This window comes from Jaculus jaculus, chromosome 1 (assembly GCF_020740685.1).
Source record: "Jaculus jaculus isolate mJacJac1 chromosome 1, mJacJac1.mat.Y.cur, whole genome shotgun sequence".
NCBI classification, from domain to species: Eukaryota; Metazoa; Chordata; class Mammalia; order Rodentia; family Dipodidae; genus Jaculus; species Jaculus jaculus.
In genome coordinates, this window is record NC_059102.1 from 163,576,057 (window position 1) to 163,594,373 (window position 18,317).

The window sequence follows — 18,317 nt, forward strand, 5'->3', positions numbered from 1 at the left end:
ACGAACTCCAGACGCGTGCACCCCCTTGTGCATCTGGCTAAAGTGGGACCCAGGGAACCGAGCCTCGAACCGGGGTCCTTAGGCTTCACAGGCAAGTGCTTAACCGCTAAGCCATCTCTCCATCCCAGTTCTTTGTTTTTTATTTTTTTATTTTTGGTGTTTCAGAGACAGGGTTTTGCTCTGTAGCCCAGGCTTGCCTCAGACACATGGTGAGTCTTCTGTCTCTGCCTCTTGAGCACTGGAATTACAGGTGTGCACCATAATACCAGGCTTTCTTCTAGCATGTTTTTTTTTTTTTTTTTTTTTTTTGAGGCAGGGTTTCACTGTAGCTCAGGCTGACCTGGAACTCACTATGTAGTCATGTAGTCTCAGGGTGGCCTTGATCCTCCTACCTCTGCCTCCCCAGTGCTGTGATTAAAGATGTGCACCTCCACGCCTGGCTCTAGGATGTTTTTATTTAGCTAGGGGAGAAGGTCATAAGTTTCCACATTGATAATTGGGGTGAGAGCTGAAAAAAGTTCAGGGGGGAAGGTCTGGCTCCTGATCTCTAAGCAGTGTTTGGGGCAGGGTCTTCATGCATCCCTGGAAGTTATTGTCACTTCATTACTCTCTGCTTTGAGTGGTTTCCAACTTTTTCTGAAATTGAGGATTTTTTTTTAAAGTAAGTAATTCACAGTATATCTTCCAAAGAGTAGTTATTATTTTTATATCTGTTTATTGGGAAAATAAATGACTCAAAGCTCTCGTGAATTCAGAAAAGCTTTTAGATGACTTTGATGTTTTATTTGCCATTGTGGTTAATAAAATATACATTAGAAAAAATAGTTTTAGCTTTATAGGCAAGATGTACCAATTTGCTTTGAGATGTTTGGCGTGTTCATGGGTTTGTGGATCTTTTGGAATCTCCTTTGTAATTTCCTGGGGTCTGGGCTTACCTACTGACAGAGAACCCCCATGCCAGGAAATTCACTCTCTTTCTGTGGGGCACCTGGCCACATGTAATTGACAGCCGAGCTGCAGTTGAGTGGCAGCCAGTTTGTGTGCCTGGTGCTGACTGTCTGTCAAAGCTGGGATGAAGCTGACTGGGGTTTTGCAGTAGTTTGCCTGACTGTGGGTCTTCATGTGGTCCGTGTATGCATGTGGAGAGGAGCCTGCAAAGTGATCAAAAGCGAAGGGGTGTGAGGTGTTTACGGAGGACCTCAGCTGTAGTGGAAGCAGATGTGTAAGGACAAGTGTCAGTTGTACACTTTGCTCAGGAAAGAAATGGGAAAATAATGGCACTGTGTGCTTTGGGGAGGTTAGACACATGTGTCGCATAAATTAGTTAGGAGTTTAATCCAGCAGGTGGCAACTGGGCTTAATCCATCAGGTCCCCTTTGTGATTGGCTGTGTGCTGGGACCTACAGGGGATTCAGAAATGGGTACGTTGGACTTTCTGCTCCAGGAACCAATAGTACAATTGAGGAAGCAGGGGCTAGGGCTGTAGCTTAGTTGATAGAGTGCTTGCATAGTATCCACAAAACCTTAGGTTTTATCCCTGGCATTACATAAATAGGGTGTGCTATCAACTGCCGGTAATTTGGGAGATGGAGGCAGGAGGATCTGGACTTCAAGGTCATTCTTGGCTACATAGTGAGTTTGAGTGTTCAAGGCTAGCCTAGGATGAGCAAGACCTTATTAAAAAAAAAGTTTAAAAAATGTTAAATGAGCCGGGCGTGGTGGCGCACGCCTTTAATCCCAGCACTCGGGAGGCACAGGTAGGAGGATCGCCATGAGTTCAAGGCCACCCTGAGACTACAGAGTTAATTCCAGGTCAGCCTGGACCAGAGTGAGACCCTACCTCGAAAAACCAAAAAAAAAAAAAAAAAAAAAAGTTAAATGAGGAAATAGATAAATTGAAGTCTAATGAGTAGTTAGAGATTCAGACCACCTCAGCAGTGACTTTAGACTTGATCTTCCACATCTGTAAAGTGGCTTAGTGATAGAACCTACCTTAGATAGAATTGTTATGAGAAGTAAGGTATCCAAGTCGTGAAAAGTATATAGGACAGCACTTGACACATAGTAAGCGCTCAGCAAATATAGTTGAATATCTTCAGTCCGGAAATCTGAAATCCGAAGTGCTCTAAAAGCTGTAAATGTTGCATTACTGATTTGATGTCACAAGTGAAAAATTTCACACCAGACCTCATTTGATGGGTCAGTGTCAAAAAGTAGGTGCTGTGAAAATACTGTCTAAAATTACTTGCAGGCTATGTGTATAAAATGTATATGAAACAAATGAATTTCCTGTTTAGACTTGGGTCTCATCCCCAAGATACCTCTCCCCCCCTTCCCTCTATATATATTCCCATATATATCCCCATATATATTCTCATATATATATGTTCCCATATATATTCCTATATATATATATTCCCATATGTATATCCCAGAATAAAAAAATCCAAAATATGAAGCACTTCCAGTTCTAAGCATCCAGATAAAAATACTCAACCAGTAATAGTCACAAGCAAACAATTTCACAAACAACACAAGACAGTCTGGTACATATCTAGAGATGTAGGAAGGCACTGTAGCTTAGTGGGTACTGGAAACTCAAATCCAGGGCATTAGGCTTTGCAGGTAAGTGCCTTAATTGCTGAGCCATCTCTTCAGTCTTCCATCATTGTTATAAACGAAATTGAATGGGGAAGGTGTACAAGTTGAAAGGTTTGGTGATAGGCTTATGTAAGGCATGATATTTAGAACTGGCCCTGAACGGTGATTAACAAGCTTGGGGAAGGCCGAGCTAAGCAAAGGAACTAGTATGAACAAAGGCTGGGAAAGGGGGAATATTCATTCTGCCTGTAGAGGGGGCCAAGGAGTGCAGGGGAAAAAGTGCACTTTATGGTGAGAAAGCAGGTTAAGGCCAAGCTTTGGGGATTTGGCTGAAGTCATTCAAATAGCTCTTAATGGATGAAGACTGGCCTCTGTGTGCTAGCAACGGAGCCACAAAAGAATTTTGATCAAGTATGTGATGAAGATAAGAGCCATTTTGAGGAAAGTGGGAGTTGAAGGGTAGTAGGATTATAGAGGGCAGAATTAGATGGTGGAGCAACCATTTGGAAGATAGTTCAGGCAAGAGTTTTTTTTTTTTTTTTTGTTTGTTTTACAAGGTAAGGTCTCCCTTGAGCCCAGGCTGACCTGGAATTCACTATGTAGTCTCAGGGTGCCCTTGAACTCATGGCGATCCTTCTACCTCTGCCTCCTGAGTGCTGGAATTAAAGGCATGCGTCAAGCAAGAGATTACTGAGGCCTTGAGCCTTGGTAGTCTTGGAGGAGGGCCAAGAAGGGTCATGGCAGCTATAATGGCCATTTGGGCACTACAGTGGTAGATAGCTATTGTTGAGCCCAGAGCTGTGGGAGAGAGTCTGCCTTTTGGTTTGTGAAGGAAGGGGAGGACTCAGAGAACATGAAGTTTTAGTTTTGCATGGCTGGAAGGATGGTGGTAGTGGAGAGAAGGGAGGAAGTTGGAAAGAGGATCAGGTTTGGGACAGCAGATCATGCCTGCACTGCAGTGTGTTGCAGTGGCTCTGGTCATCCCTAGACAGAGATGTCCAAGAGACTGGAAATGTGAGACCAAGACTTTGAGGGTTTGTTTCTGACTTACAGTTTTGAGAGGAATTAATTTTTATTTTTATTTATTTATTTGAGAGAGAGAGAGAAAATGAGCATGCCAGGGCCTTTAGCCACTGCAACTGAACTCCAGACACATGTGTCACCTTGTGCAGCTGGCTTATGTGGGTCCTGGGGAATTGAACCTGGGTCCTTTGGCTTGGTAGGCAAGCACCTTAACCACTTAGCAATCTCTCCAGTCCCACTGAAGGGAAGTTTTATCATGCGAGGAAAAGTGTGGCAGGAGCAGACAGCCAGGTGTCCTATCCTCAGATCAGCAGGGAGGAAATAGCGAGACTGAACTGAGATGCCGTAAGCCAGGCTGGGTTAGAACACTCCAAGGCTGGCTCCAGCACACCTCCTTCAACAAGGCTCCACTTCCTTAAGTTAAAGGTGGGGCCACAGATGGAGCCCTGGGAGCCACATGCGTGGAGAGAAGAATTTGAGGCTCTGGAATCACAGGAAGGAGAAGGTGAGGAGAATTAAGCCCAAGACCTCAGAGGAGTATGTGTCCAGAACAGGCAAAGAGCCACAGCTATAGAAGTATAAAAGGAACAATTAGACCTGAAATAGAACCAGATGGAGGGTCAAGGGAACAGAGAGGGCCTTGCTAGTGAGTCTTTGCTGGTGTCTCATTTAATCTTTGTGATTACCATGTTCATGTCTTCATTCTACAGAGGGACAGAGTGAGGCTCAGAGGTGTAAGAGATGGGATCTAAGGCTGGAGATGATCCCAGGTCTGTTGTTTTTACTTGTCTCCATGCTGCCTCTAAAAGGAAGCATTGGGGCTGGAGAGGTGGCTTAGCAGTTAAGGCACATGCCTGCAAAGCCTAAAGACCCCTGGTCGATTCTCAAGTTCCCACATAAGCTAGATGCACATGGAAGTGCATGTGTCTGGAGTTCATTTGCAGTGACTAGAGGCCCTGGTGTGCCCATTCTCTCTCTCCCTCTCTCTGTCTTAAATAAATACATAAATAAATAAATAAATAAATAAATAAATCTTTAAAAGGAAGCATTGTATCTGCTGATTTCTCGAGATTGGGTAGTGGAATTACTCAGGGGCAGTGTCTCATCAGAAATCAGTAACCACCCTGGATCCCCTCTGGGCCACAGCTTCTTGTAGAAGCCAGGGGAGCCAAGAGTGTACCATGATTACAGGTCTGCTGTACCAGCTTAGAGAGTGGTCAGCGGGGCTAGAGCAGGAAGAGTCTTGGTCTTCTGAGCTCTTGATGTGGAACTTACCCTGGAGGGTCAGAACCATGCCATTAAAATACAAAACTCACCAGCATTGAGAACATTTCAATGGGAATGTTTTCCAAAAACGTCACACATTTCTCTGACTCCCTAAGCACAATATCTGGCAAGTAACTGACTTAACATTTTCCCCAGGGATTCAGGGAGGTCATACACCAGACTGTCACACAGTAGTTCCTCCACTGGGTTTGTCTCTGCCCGAAGTGATACCTGAATGTTGTCTTTTTGAGTTCTTATATCAGCATTTTCTAATTTTTCCATTTTTGCCCTTAGGGGGCATTGTCTGGTATCAATGGCTTTTTCTTTTTCTGTTGGTGTTTGAGATCCTGGAAATCAAGTGTTAGAATTGTGTGTTACTGGGACTGAGGAGGTGGCTCTGTGGTTAAAATGCTTGCTTCCAAAACTTGCTGGTTGGCCCAGGGTTTGATTCCCCAGTACCCACGTAAAGTCAGATGCACAAAGTAGCACATGTGTCTGGAGTTTGTATGCAGTGGCAAATCTCTCTGGCATGCTCATACTTTCTCCCTGTCTCTCTTCTTATTCTTTCTTTTTTTAAAATTTATTATTATTATTTTTTTTTTTTGAGGTAAGGTCTAACTCTAGTCCAGGCTGACCTGGAATTCACTATGTAGTCTCAGGGTGGCCTTGAATTTATGGCAGTCCTCCTACCTCTGCCTCCCGAGTGCTGGGATTAAAGGTGTGTGCCACCATGCCTGGCTTTTAAATTTTTATTTATTTATTCATGAGGAAGAAGAATAAGAAGAAGCCGGGCGTGGTGGCGCATGCCTTTAATCCCAGCACCCAGAGGCAGAGGTAGGTGGATCACTGTGAGTTTGAGGCCACCCTGAGACTACAGAGTGATTTCTAGGTCAGCCTGGGCTAGAGTAAGACCCTACTTTGAAAAAACCACACACACACACACACACACACACACACACACACGCACACACAAACAAACAAAATCAGGGGCTGGAGAGATGGTTTAGAGGTTAAAGTGCTTGCCTGTGAAGCCTAAGGACCCATGTTCGATTCCCTAGTACCCATGTAAGCCAGATTCACATGGTGGCGCATGTGTCCGGAGTTCATTTGCAGTGGCTAGAGGTCCTGGTGGACCCATTCTTTCTCTCTCTCCATCTGTCTCTGCTCACAAATAAATAAAAATTTTTTTTTTTAAATTAAAAAAAACAAAAAATTTGCAAAAAAAAAAAAGAATTGTGTGTCACTAATAGTGGCTTGATGGGACTTAGTTTAAGAACTCTTAAACATAGAACTCATTCTTTTCTTTTTTCTTCTGATCTTCATCACCATTCTTCATATGAATTTGCTAAAATCCTGAGTTCATGTAAGGCAAGGCAATATCCTTTCTGTCTTCTGGTGGGTCATTGAGAACCCATGTGTGTAAAAGTTGAGTATATGAGATCATGCGTGTAGTCACCCTTTCAGCTCCAATAGTATCTGTTGTCTTGACATTATAGGGGGTGAGGGGTGGTGATGCAAAGGGCTCTAGGCAGGATGGGCTGGAATCTTTAGGGAGTGGTACAGAGCCAAGCTAGGTGTTCCCATGGAAGGATGAAAGGATGGTTGGGCACAGGCTGTCAGATTTGAGTCCTGACTTTGCTACTTGCTAGCTGTGTGAACTTAGAAAATGTACTGACTCACTGAAGAGCATTCACTATTCTTTTTTTTTAATCTTTTCATTTTTTTTATTGACAACTTCCATGATTATAAAAAATATTCCATGATAATACCCTCTCTCCCATCTTTTTTTTTTTTTTTTTTTTTCCTGATGTAGGGTCTCACTCTAGCTCAGGCTGACTTGGAATTCACTATGTAGTCTCAGGGTGGCCTTGAACTCACGGTGATCTTTCTACCTCTGCTTCCGAGTGCACCACCACATCTGGCTGCATTCGCTATTCTAAGTGATCAGTAAGTGCTACGATGGTTGTTATTCACCCTCATGGTTAGGGAAGGCTTCAAAGAGGAGGTGGAGCTTAGCCATGAAGAATGACTGCATGAGAACTATTGTGGCAAAAAGGACCAGAGTAGGACTTCCCTGCCAGGAGCATAAGGAAAATGAATTGTGTGTTGTCTAGAGTGTGGCAGGAAGACAAGACTGACTGTGCTTTGTAAGTGTTAAAATAAAACTGTAGATTAGAGTTCTAGAAGCTTCTAACAGTTTTGATTTTTCAGGCCAAGAATGTAACCCACTCACTGGAAGTTTTAAAGCTTGACAATACTCCTGACATGAACTGATTGGTGCATTTATTACCCCACAGGATTACTGATACCCACAATGTTTACACTGTTCTGAGCTCATAAATTTTTTTCTTTTGTTTTTTTTTTTCAAGGTAGGGTTTCATTCTAGCCCAGGCTGACTTGGAATTCACTATTTAGTCTCAAGGTGGACTCGAAGTCATGTCATTCCTCCTACCTCTGCCTCCCAAGCGCTGGGATTAAAGGCGTGTGCCACCATGCCCAGCTCCATAATCATTTTGACATGGAGGGTGGAGAAGGACAAAAGAAATGAGACAACAAAACAGAGGAAGGACTACCTTGAAAGAAGAGGGTCCTCAGTGAAGTCAGAGTGGGGAGAGGGACAAAAGAGGGTAACATGGTGAGAACATGGCCAAATTACAGTATGTTCATATATTAAAATTCCCAATAAAAATTTTAAAACATGCTAGGCAGGAGGGCTGGGGAGAAGGCTCAGCAGTGAAAGGTGATTGCTTACAAAGCCTGCAGGCAAGCACTACCACTAAACTACATGCCCAGCCCTGTGTGACCTGTGAGGGAAGTTGTGCTGTTTAAACAACACAATGCAAGGAACCCAGGCGTGGTGGTGTGCGCCTTTAAACCCTGCACTCAGGAGGCAGAGGTAGGAGGATTGCTGTGAATTTGAGGCCAGCCTGGGACTACACAGTGAATTCCAGGTCAGCCTGGGCTAGAGTGAGACCTTACTTTGAAAAAACAAACAAACACAAAACCCACAATGCAAGGAAGACCTTTGCTTGACACATAGCAAGTTCTCAACATCTGCCCATTGCCATGTTGTTAGTTCTGATTCCCTGGTGAAGGTGAACAAGGAAGGAAAGTGAGGGAAGGGGCAGAAGGGTTGGTGCTTTAAACTTTTAACCAGGGCTGGAGAGATGGCTCAGTGGTTAAAAGCAGTTGCTTGGCCCAGGTTCAATTCTCCATCACCCACGTAAAGCTGATTGCAGGCTAGACTGATTTGCAGCGGCAAGAGACCATGGGACACAGATAACTCCTGCCACCTCCACATGCAGGGTGGCATGCACATGTATGCATGAACACAACACACCCAAAACAATGTAAGAAAAGACTCTAGTATTTAGAAAATTTAAAGCAGGGGTTGGAGAGATGGCTCAGCACTTGAAGGTGCTTGCTTGCAAAGCCTGACGGCCCAGGTTTGATTCCCCAGTACTCATGTAAAAGCCAGATGTATTAAGTGGCTCATTGCATCTGGAGTTTGTTCAGAGTAGTAAGAGGCGCTGGTGTGTCCACCCCTTCCTTCTTTCCCTCCCTCCCTCCCTTGTTTCCTCCCTCCTCCCCGTCTCTCTCACACAAATATATACATAAAAACATTTTTGAAAAAGCTAGGCATATTTGGGTTCAAATTCTGAATGCCTGCCACCGGCAGTGTGGCCTCAGATAACTCGCTTCTACTTTTGGAGGCTTGCTTTCCTCTTCTCTAGGAGGGTGCAATAGTAACTTGCATTCATGTGTTAGCGTTTGTGGGTAGAGGAAACTGTGCATATCAAGAGCCAGTCCCACTGTGGTGCTCAGTACACTGGAGCTGTTATTCCATTATTCACTCAACAAACAGGAATGCCTTTTTTCTGAGCCAGGAACTGAGCAAGCAGCTGGAGACAGCAAGATGAATGAGACACTGTCTTGACTTGTAGACATTTACAGTCCGGGCAGGAAGCAGACATGAAAACACACTTGTGATGTAGCTTCTTCAGCAAGAGCAACAGTACCAGAATGTCCATGGCTAGAGCCAGCATGGAAGAGGGTGACTGGCTGCTCTCCTGGGTTCATAGCGCACCGATATGTATTGACAGATCACAAAGGAAATGTCAACTTTCTCACACAGCTGTGTGCCTGGTATCGGCAGCGTGTTTCAGGGCCAGGGAACAGAGATGCAGTAACATGATCTATTAGGGAAGTGAGAAGAAGTTGGGTATGGCTGGAGCCAAGAGTGTAACAGGCAAACAGACTGGAGGGAGTTATAGTCACACTGGAAAGGACTTCCCTGGTGGAGCCAGTGAGAAGCCAAGGCATACTTTCAGCAGGCTCATGACGTGGTTGGACCACTTAAGTCACACATGGATGGAGACTTCAGGGTGAAGAGACTCAGTAAAGGGGAGGGACCATCTCAGAGATGTATTCATCACTGCTTCTTGGCCTCTTGGCTAAGATCAAGTGAGATGTATTCATCCTCCCAGGAGAGCAGGTAGGTGCTTGGTCTGGGATGGAAGGTTTTAGAAGGTGAAACCCAGAGGTCCTGGTGATTGGTCTGGAAAAGGAGTAGGGTAGGTCTCGGGAGATGGTTTGGTGGGCTGAGAGCGCTTGCTGTGCATGCATGAGCATGTGAGTTAGGTCCCCAGCACCCATGTAGAAAGGTGAGCATGGCTGTACACACCTATAACCCCAGTCCTAAGGTGGGAAGGGAGGAGACAGGAGATCACTGGGACCAGCCAGTCTAACAACAATAGCAAACTCTCCAAAAAAAGAAAAAGAAAAACAAAACAAACAAACAAAAGCCAGGCATGGTGGCACATGCCTTTAATCCCAGCATTTGGGAGGCAGAGGTAGGAGGATCGTCATGAGTTTGAGGCCACCCTGAGACTACACAGTGAATTCCAGGTCAGCCTGGGATAGAGCGAGACCCTACCTTGAAAAACCAAGGAAAAAAAAAAAGAAGAAGAAGAAAAACAAAAATAAAATCCACCAAAACACTGAGAGCCTCCAGTTCAGCGAGTGGCCTCATCTCAAGGAAGTGATGTGGAGGAGGGATGGAGGACTCCTGACTTCCTTCTCTGGCTTCCGTGCGCGTGCGCACATGGGCGTGTGCATCTCTACACACAAGTGCTCACAGAAGCACATACCACACATAAAAAGAGCACGGTTGCTTTCTGCATGCCACCTGATCAGAACACTTGGGTAGCAGGAAAGGGCTTTGGAGAAAGAGTTCCGACACCTGTCTTGGCTGTGCTGAGGGCTGTCAGAGCAGCTCTCCCTCAGGGCCTCCCAGGCTTTTAGCCCTCGGCTAACCGTGTGGGACATGTAGCTGGAAATGACTGGCTGGGGGCTAGAGAGATGGCTAAAGCGCTTGCCATGCAAGCCCGGGGACCTGAGTTTGGTTCCCCAGCACCCACATGAATGCTGGGCGGGAATGATGACCTGCTCAGGAGGTGAAGACAGGATCCCCGCGCGGTTGGCTAGCTGGAGTAGCCATGTTGGCGAGCTCTGGGTTCAAGTGAAAGTCGCTCTCTCAGTAAATGAGGTGGAACACTGGTAGAAACAAACGCCTGGAGTCCACCTCTGGCCTCCACACATATATGAATACACACACACACAAAGAAAAAAAGGAGTGTTCTCGGAAGCAGGTCCTTTGCTAAGCACAGAGACAAGGGTGCTTAGTTTCAGGGGAGGGGTGTCGAGCACATCTTCAGGACCGGAGCTTAGGTGTCACAGGCTACTGTAGGACAGTCAAGAAGGGACATAGGACTGTCAGGGCAGAGACCAGGGCCCTAAGCACAGGTTTGGGAGTCCCTAAAGTAAGCAATAGGCAAAGAGAGCAGGGGGGTGAGGACAGGGAATAGGCTTGGAGGGGCCTGGGGTGGCAGGTGAGGGGTGCAGGCAAACTGGCAGAGAACGGTGAGCAGCCGAGGAAGAGTCCTGCGGGTCTCTGGCTGCGGTCTCTCTGAAACCAGGAGCGACCCACGCTTTCCAGCTTCGCCTTCCCAAGCTTAGAACGATGGATATTTCTGGAAGGTGGAAATGCTTTTTGAAATATCTGCCATGTTGGATTATCCGGGAATGCCACATGACTTCTTGTTTGGCCAGGTGCTAGTGAGCTGCGTGTGCTGACTGACCAGGGCCTTAGCACCCCAGGACCACAGAGCCTCAGTACAGAACAGCAGAGCAGAAGGGTTTTCCTGAGGGCCCCCCTTTAATTTGCCAGCTTCCTTGTAAGTGTAATGAGCTTCTGTATATTTAAGAAAATCATTGTATATGCAGCTCTGGGAGATGCAGCTGTCAGGCAAAGGCAGCTCTGCGTCGCGCAGAGTGTGTTTGTAACATGGGCGCTTGAGGGTGCAGCCTTTTGCGATGGAAAATGCATAGAGAGGAGCTGTTTTCTTTGTGGAGGGTGTGTTCTTATCCACCAAAGGTCATGTGGGGGGGGGGTCCAGATGGTTTCACCTATTACATATTAGATTGCTGTGTGGGTATTGGTGTTTGCACTCAGCCTGTGTATACTGTGGTGGTGTTAGTATGGTGTGATAAACAGCAGTGTTTGTTTTTTATGGTATAGTTGACCCCCAAGAGTACATGAACAACTTACACAAAATGGGCTTAGGGGAGGGAGGAGACTGTGTGTGTGCACGTGCGTGAATTTGTGTGTATCTTGGGGCCAGCATGCATGTGTGTGTCTTCCCCCTGAGTTTGCATGTTTGAAGGTTGTATGATTTCTCTCCTGCCTTTTGCTTCATCTAAAGGCCCCCAGTAGGTGATAGTTGACAAGCGTTTGGACCTGGGAGTGCCTTGGTCCTCTTATAAATCAGACCAGAGTATAACCTGCTTAAGCAGTTGTAGCTTAGTTGAAGGGACCACTCCCATCCTTGTGCCTTTCCTTCTCTTTATACCCATCTGGTGTACTCCAAGGCCAGGCCTAAGCAAGTTCTATTCTCCAGAACCCATGTAAGCAGATGGGCATGGCCATGCACACCTGTAAGCCCAGTCCTGTGGGGAGACTTGTGGGACTCTTGAACTGCAAGCTCTGGAATTAGTAAGAGACTTCACTGTAAGAGAAAAGAGTTGGGTGAGTGATGCCTCCATCGGGCTCCGATGTTCGATCTTCTTCTTTTTTAAAGCTGGGCATGATGGTGCATGCCTTTATTTTTATTTCTTTATTTGAGAGTGACAGACAGAGAAAGAGGAAGATAGAGAAAAATGGGCACACAAGGGCCTCCAGCCACTGTAAACAAGCTCCAGATGCCTGCGCCCCCTTATGCATCTGGCTAACATGGGTCCTGGGGAATCGAGCCTTGAACGGGGGTTCTTAGACTTCACAGGCAAGCGCTTCACCACTAAGCCATCTCTCCAGCCGTTGATGTTCTTCTTCTGATGCCACAGGCAAGCACACAGGGATTCACGTCAACACATACACATGCATATGCCACATGCACAGTGCTATACATACTGTGCACACACACACAAATTGAAAACAAAACAATCAACCAGGACTGGGAGATGGCTCACTGGATGAAATGCTTGCCACTCAGGCTGGAGTTCCATCTCCAGACACTACATAAAAAAGCCTGAAGCTTTGGCTTCTATAACCCCCGCATGCTGGTGCTGACAGCAAGCTTGGAGGCAGCAAGCATCAGCACAGTGAGAATCTCGAGCAAAAAACCCTGTCTCAAATGAGTTGGTGAGGACTCGCCTGAAAGTTGTCCTGTGGCCTCCACATATGTGCCGCACACATACACAAATAAAAAAAATTTTAAAGGTTTTTTGTTGTTTATTTTTATTTATTTATTTGAGAGCAACAGAGAGACAAAAAGGAAAAGGGGGGAGGGAGAATATGGGTGCACCAGGGTCTCCAGGCACTGCAAATGAACTCCAGACACCTGGGCCCCCTTGTGCATCTGGCTAACGTGGGTCCTAGGGAATCAAGCCTCAAACCGGGGTCCTTAGGCTTCACAGGCAAGTGCTTAACCACTAAGCAATCTCTCCAGCCCCACAAATAAAAAATTTAAATATATATTTTATTTTTATTTATTTATTTATTTATTTATTTATTTATTTATTTGAGAGATTGAGAGAGAGAGAGAGAGAGAGAGAGAGGGAGAAAGAGAGAATAAGGGTACGCCAGGGCCTCCAGCTGTTGCACACAAACTCCAGATGCATGCGCCCCCTTGTGCATCTGGCTTACATGGGTTCTGGGGAATTGAATCGGGTTCCTTTGGCTTTGCAGGCAAACACCTTAACTGTTCTTCAGCCCCCAATTTTTTATTTTTTGAGGCAAGCCCAAGAAACTGGCCTTCTTCTTTTTTTTAATACAAGAAAGCGAGAGCAAGGGAGAGAGAGAAGAAAAAAAGAACTGGTGCACTGGGGCCTCCAGCTACTATAATCAAACTCCAGACATGTGCACCACCTTGTGTGCATGTGCGACCTTGCACACTTGTGTCACTTTGTGTGTCTGGCTTATGTGGGACTTGGAGAGTTGAACATGGGTCCTTAGGCTTTGAAGGCAGACACCTTAACTGCTAAGCCATCTCTCCAGCCCCCAATTAAAAAAAACAAAACAGCAAGCATGGAGACACACACCTTTAATCCCAGCACTCAGCACCTGTGAGGTCAGAGGTAGGATTGCTGTGAGTTCAAGGCCAGCCTGAGACTACATCGTGATTGCTAGGTCAGCCTGCTCTAGAGTAAGACCCTACCTCAAAAAGCCACATATATATATTTTTTAAACTGAGCAACCAACCAACCAACAACAAAACCAACCAAACAAAAAATGAATACATTTCTTCTGACCAAAGAATCAGAGCCCGGAGCCTCCAGGGGCATTGGAAATGGCCTAGTCCATCCCCTTTTCTTTGCAGGAGGGGTTCAAAGAGGTTGAGTGACTAGGGTGGACATCACAGGGCAGTTTTAGGCAGAGCTACATTTTCTTGGATGGGACCCAGAGCCTAGCTCATGCCCGAGAGCTGTTTTCTGACTCTGTATAGAGACCTTTTCTTCCTTGGGTGGGTAGGGGGCCATGGGAGTCTTTGGGTCCTTGTGTGCCAAGGCTTTAGGTGTGAACTGTTTGAGAGCAGTATGAGTCAGTGAATAACTTGGTGCCAATGTGTGTCAGTGTGTCATTGAGCACGCGTGTGTCTCTGATGAACAGGTGTGCGTGTGTCCCCATCTGTCTCTGAGCCACAGTGGAATGCAAGGGAAGAGCCTGCTTGAGGGCGTCTGGAAGCCTGGCTGCTTGCCACTCCTGGCCATGCCTACTGTCTCTGGTCTCCTTAGGACTTTGAATGGTCATATCCCTGCCCTGGGTCTCAGTCTCCTAAAGTATAACAAGAAAGTTTCGATGGGATGTTTGTGGAGGTCTCTCCTGGCCCTCTTGTACTTGAAAACTCCTGTGTAAGGTCCTGAATGCAGGGTCAGCATTGTCACAGTGCCCTGAGATTTGGGCCTTCTACGTTGGGTTACTCATGCCACTCCCTGGGTGGGCTTTGGGATCTGGAACCCCTCAGTCCCCTTGGAGCACTTGTCTCTGGTCCTGTTGCTAACAGTCTTCTTTTCTCTTCTCCCTCGGTCTCCCTTTCCTGAACCTTGCTGCCTGTAGAGGAGCACCCCATGGAAGGTGAGTGAATCCTCTATGTCACTGGGTAACATCTGTTGCCATAGGGGTCCCGCGTGAGGATTGTTGTTAGAACCCACTGTCTGTGTTTGGGGCCCCTGGGGTGGTACTCCCTTGGCAGGGCTGCCTCCAGCCACTTTTCCTTTTCTTCTTCTTTTTTAAAAATAAAATATTTATTTATTTATTTGAAAGAGAGAGAAAGAGGCAGATAGAGAAAGAGAGAGAGAGAAAGAGAGAGAGAGAGAGAGAATGGGCACACCAGGGCCTCCAGACACATGTGTCACCTTGTGCATCTGGTTTCCCTAGATCCTGGGGAATCGAACCTGGGTCCTCAGGCTTCGCTGTCCAGCCACTTTTTCTAGGGCACTCTTTGTTGGTTTGGTAGGGTGAGCTGCCAAGTAGAGGCAAGTACTTCTTCTGGCCCATGCCACTTTGCTGTGCCCCTGCCCTCAGTGAAAGAATATAGCTGATGGCATCAGAAGTACCCAGAAATGAATGAGACTCCTTTATGCCCAACCCGGCTTAGGAAGCTTAGGAGGGCCATGCATATAGAAGGGAATGGTGTTGGCAGGGCGGACTGATGGTCCAGGACCTGTGCTGGGAGAATCCATGCTTTTGCTGTGGTGCTTAGGTGGGTGGAAGTGTTGTTAAGAGCATAGGCAAGGTGAAGGTGTGTCCCCTGGTTGGGGTGTATGGGCTGGGCCAGGTCCTCTGCTCTGCCCATGGCTGGGAAGGCAGGGTGTGCCACTTTCTGGGGTCTCTGTCCATTTTCTCCCTGCCTTCCGTTCTCTCTCTGGCTTTTGTCTCTGCCCCTCTTTGTCCAGGGCTCTGTCCGTGGACTCTCCTGTGCCTGTCCTTCCTTAGACTCTTTGGGCTCTGTCATTCTCTGAACTTTTCCTCCTAGCTTTGCTTCTCCCTCTATTTCTCTTTCTTCTCCTGAGTGAACTGAAATCAGTGGGAGGGAAGCCTGTGTTGGGTAGTCCTCACTTGAAGGTGGGCTGCAGGTGAGCTCACAAGTTATCACAGGGAAGGCGGCGAGGTGGACACGAGGAGAGGCCACCTCCCAGTCACTGGCCTGGGAAGGCAGGAGAGAAGGGCACACTGTGAGGTTCCTGTGCCTGACCCCAACCCTGATGGAGGAGCAGAAGAGAGTGAATGTGAAGGATGAGGGGGTCCTGGGAAAAGTAGGCAGTGGCTTTGGCCTGAGTATGAGAGGCACCCATTTTTCCTTGTGGTGTTGTTGTGGTTTGACTTGTCTTTCTCTGGGTGCATGTTCTTGGGGTTTCTCAGGTTCCCTAGTCCTAGTAGGCAGACCCCCACTTTGTGTGTGTGTGTGTGTACATGTATGCACATTCGTATGGATCATGTGTCTGTGGGTACCCATGTGCCTGTAGCAGTTTTGTGAGTGTGGATATGCTCCACACCCACATGTTGTGTCTTTTGTGGTGTGGTCCCATCTCTGTGTGCCTCTGGACAACATCCAGAGCTCTCCGTGTCTACATCTGTGTTTGCATCTGTGTCAGTGTTTACCTCTGTGTGTGTGTGTGTGTGTGTGTGTGCGTGTGTATGAGAGATAGAGAGAGACCCAGAGAGAGACTGCATGTCTGGGTGGACGCAGCCTTCTGAGGGCTGAAGATAAGATTTAGTGCTGACGTGACTTTTACTTGCTCTTGATGTCATGTCTCCTCTGGAACAAAGGGAGAGATGGTGGGAGAAAAAGAGAGAAAATAAGGGGAGAAGAGAGGCTTGGGAGGAGAAGGAGGGAGCAGATAGGGACAGGAGCTAGGGGCTAAGTGAAGAGGTGGAACAAGGAAAACTCAAGGGAGAGAGGTCCGAAAGGAGAGGAGCAGGGAGGGACAGCCAGTGGAGAGGACAGGAGGGCTGTGGCCTGTTGAGGACAGAGGAAAGGATGAGAGGCAGAGAGGAGAAGGGAATCTGGGCTCTGGGGACATGGGAGTGAGACCTGTGGATGACACACAGCCTGGTCTGCTGGCTTAGATGTTGCACTGTGTGTGGCTACGTATCAATTCAAAGTGTATGTGGGAAGCCGTGTGTATGTGTGTGTGTGTGTGTGTGTGTGTGTGTGTGCGCGCGCGCCCACGTGAGTGCATGCACGTGCATACCCAGGAGTGTGATCCCTTTGTGTGTCCCTGTGCATGGCTGTTCTTGTGTCTCCTCCTCTTGCTGTCTTCCTCCTTTCCATGGCTGTCTTCTCTGGGTCTGGGTGGGAGAGTCACAGTGAGACTGAAAGTGGGGAGGTGGTTTAGCTGGAGATGGGGCCTCCTCCTTGGCACTTCCGTCCCCCTTCAGATCCCTCTGGGGTCCTCTGTGCCTCTCTTTCTCCATCCCTCCATACTCAGATGCTGGGATACTGGGCCTGAGGCCTAACGTCCTCCAGGAACCCAGACATTTTGCTGTACCGTCCCCCCACCAGCATTTCCTCTTTCTGCTAGCCTTGTGCAACAGGGAGAGAGGACCCAGATGCAGCCAAATACAGTGCCCTAGGAAGGACCCTTGGCAGTGCCATCCATCACTGTCAGCGTTTCTTCAATGGTGGGAGGAGGGGCAGATGCCACAGGTGGATGTGGGCAAGAAAGCACCCCAGTGGGGCCAAGGCCAGGACGCGCAGCAGCTGACTGTAGATTGGCATGGGGGAGGAGATTGGCTTCAGGGAGGGAACTCTGGACCAGCTGGGGCTGAGCCTGGGGTAGACAGGAAGGGAACTGGCCTCCCCTCACCAAGATGGCTGGTGCTGTCACGCCTGAGGGAGCAGAGCAGCTGGTTGCCATGGAGACAGAGGGAGAGTGCCGAATGCTAATGAGGCTGGCAGGGAGCTGGGCATTGGAAGGGTCTTCAAGGGGAGAGAGATGGCTGCCCCCTCGCAGTCGTCAGGCCTGTGAGTGGGGCAGAGAACGAGGGGGCGGATCTGTGGGCGCCTCTGGCTCCAGGGCTAGGGCAGCAGGGGCCTGGGTTTCTACCGTGAGTTTTGGAAGAAGGCATGGGTATGTCCTGGGGAAAGAGTCAGTGTCAGGGTAGAGGACATTCAAAACAAGGAATAAGAAGACACCCCAAATGCTGGGATCCCCACATGTGCTTGGATAAGCCCTGTGCCATTCCAAGAGCTGTTGTGTCCTAAGACTGTCCCGAGCAGCCATGTCATTACTCAGCTGGCCTCAGACCTAGGGATAAGGAATAAATGAAGGCCATCCAGAGAGATGAGGAGAGAGAACCAGGAACTGTTGGGTCACAACTTCCCCGGGGCTCAGACATTTGCCCCACCACAGCCTTCCCAGGCTCCTCACTGCCCCTTCAGCCTTGGGCTTCCTGGCTCTCCCTCTGCCCCAGAGACACTTGTAGCTCTCTAGTCTTGGTGCGTCCACGTGGGCACGAGTTTTCCATCCCAAGGGCCCACATCCCATTGCCACAGCAGCTGGGGTGCCTTCACTAGGCAGCCGTGGAAGAGCAAGGCTATTCCCTCCCCACCCTCTGAGCCAGACCCTGCGGCAGGGGGCAGGGCTGGGAGGGGAGTGGGGAGGAGGCCGAGGTTTAGTGGGGCTGGCTGGTCATAATTAGGGAGCCCTGGGAGCTTTGCTCTGCTGCTGGTGTGGAGTTGCCAGCCTCTCTGGGGACTGAGGCCCCTGATCCAGTAGGTCTGGTTCTCCCTTAGTCAGGCTAAGGAAAGAGAGATTCTGCCATTTTCAGCCTCACCCGAGGGGGCCAAAGCCCCAGCTGATCATGCTGTCTGTCATTTTCAGCTTTTGGATCACTCGGTGAGGTCCTGGCCAGGGAAAGGGGATCG

The 18,317-nt window shown here is 48.0% G+C and overlaps 1 protein-coding gene across 1 annotated transcript in view; it reads left to right on the plus strand.

The window, feature by feature from the left end:
- Nrxn2 (neurexin 2) overlaps window positions 1-18,317 on the plus strand; it is a 122,546-nt gene that overhangs the window by 4,133 nt on the left and 100,096 nt on the right. Inside the window, 1 exon segment of the mRNA XM_004656616.2 lies at window positions 14,504-14,521. Coding sequence (XP_004656673.1) covers window positions 14,504-14,521 — 18 coding nt within the window.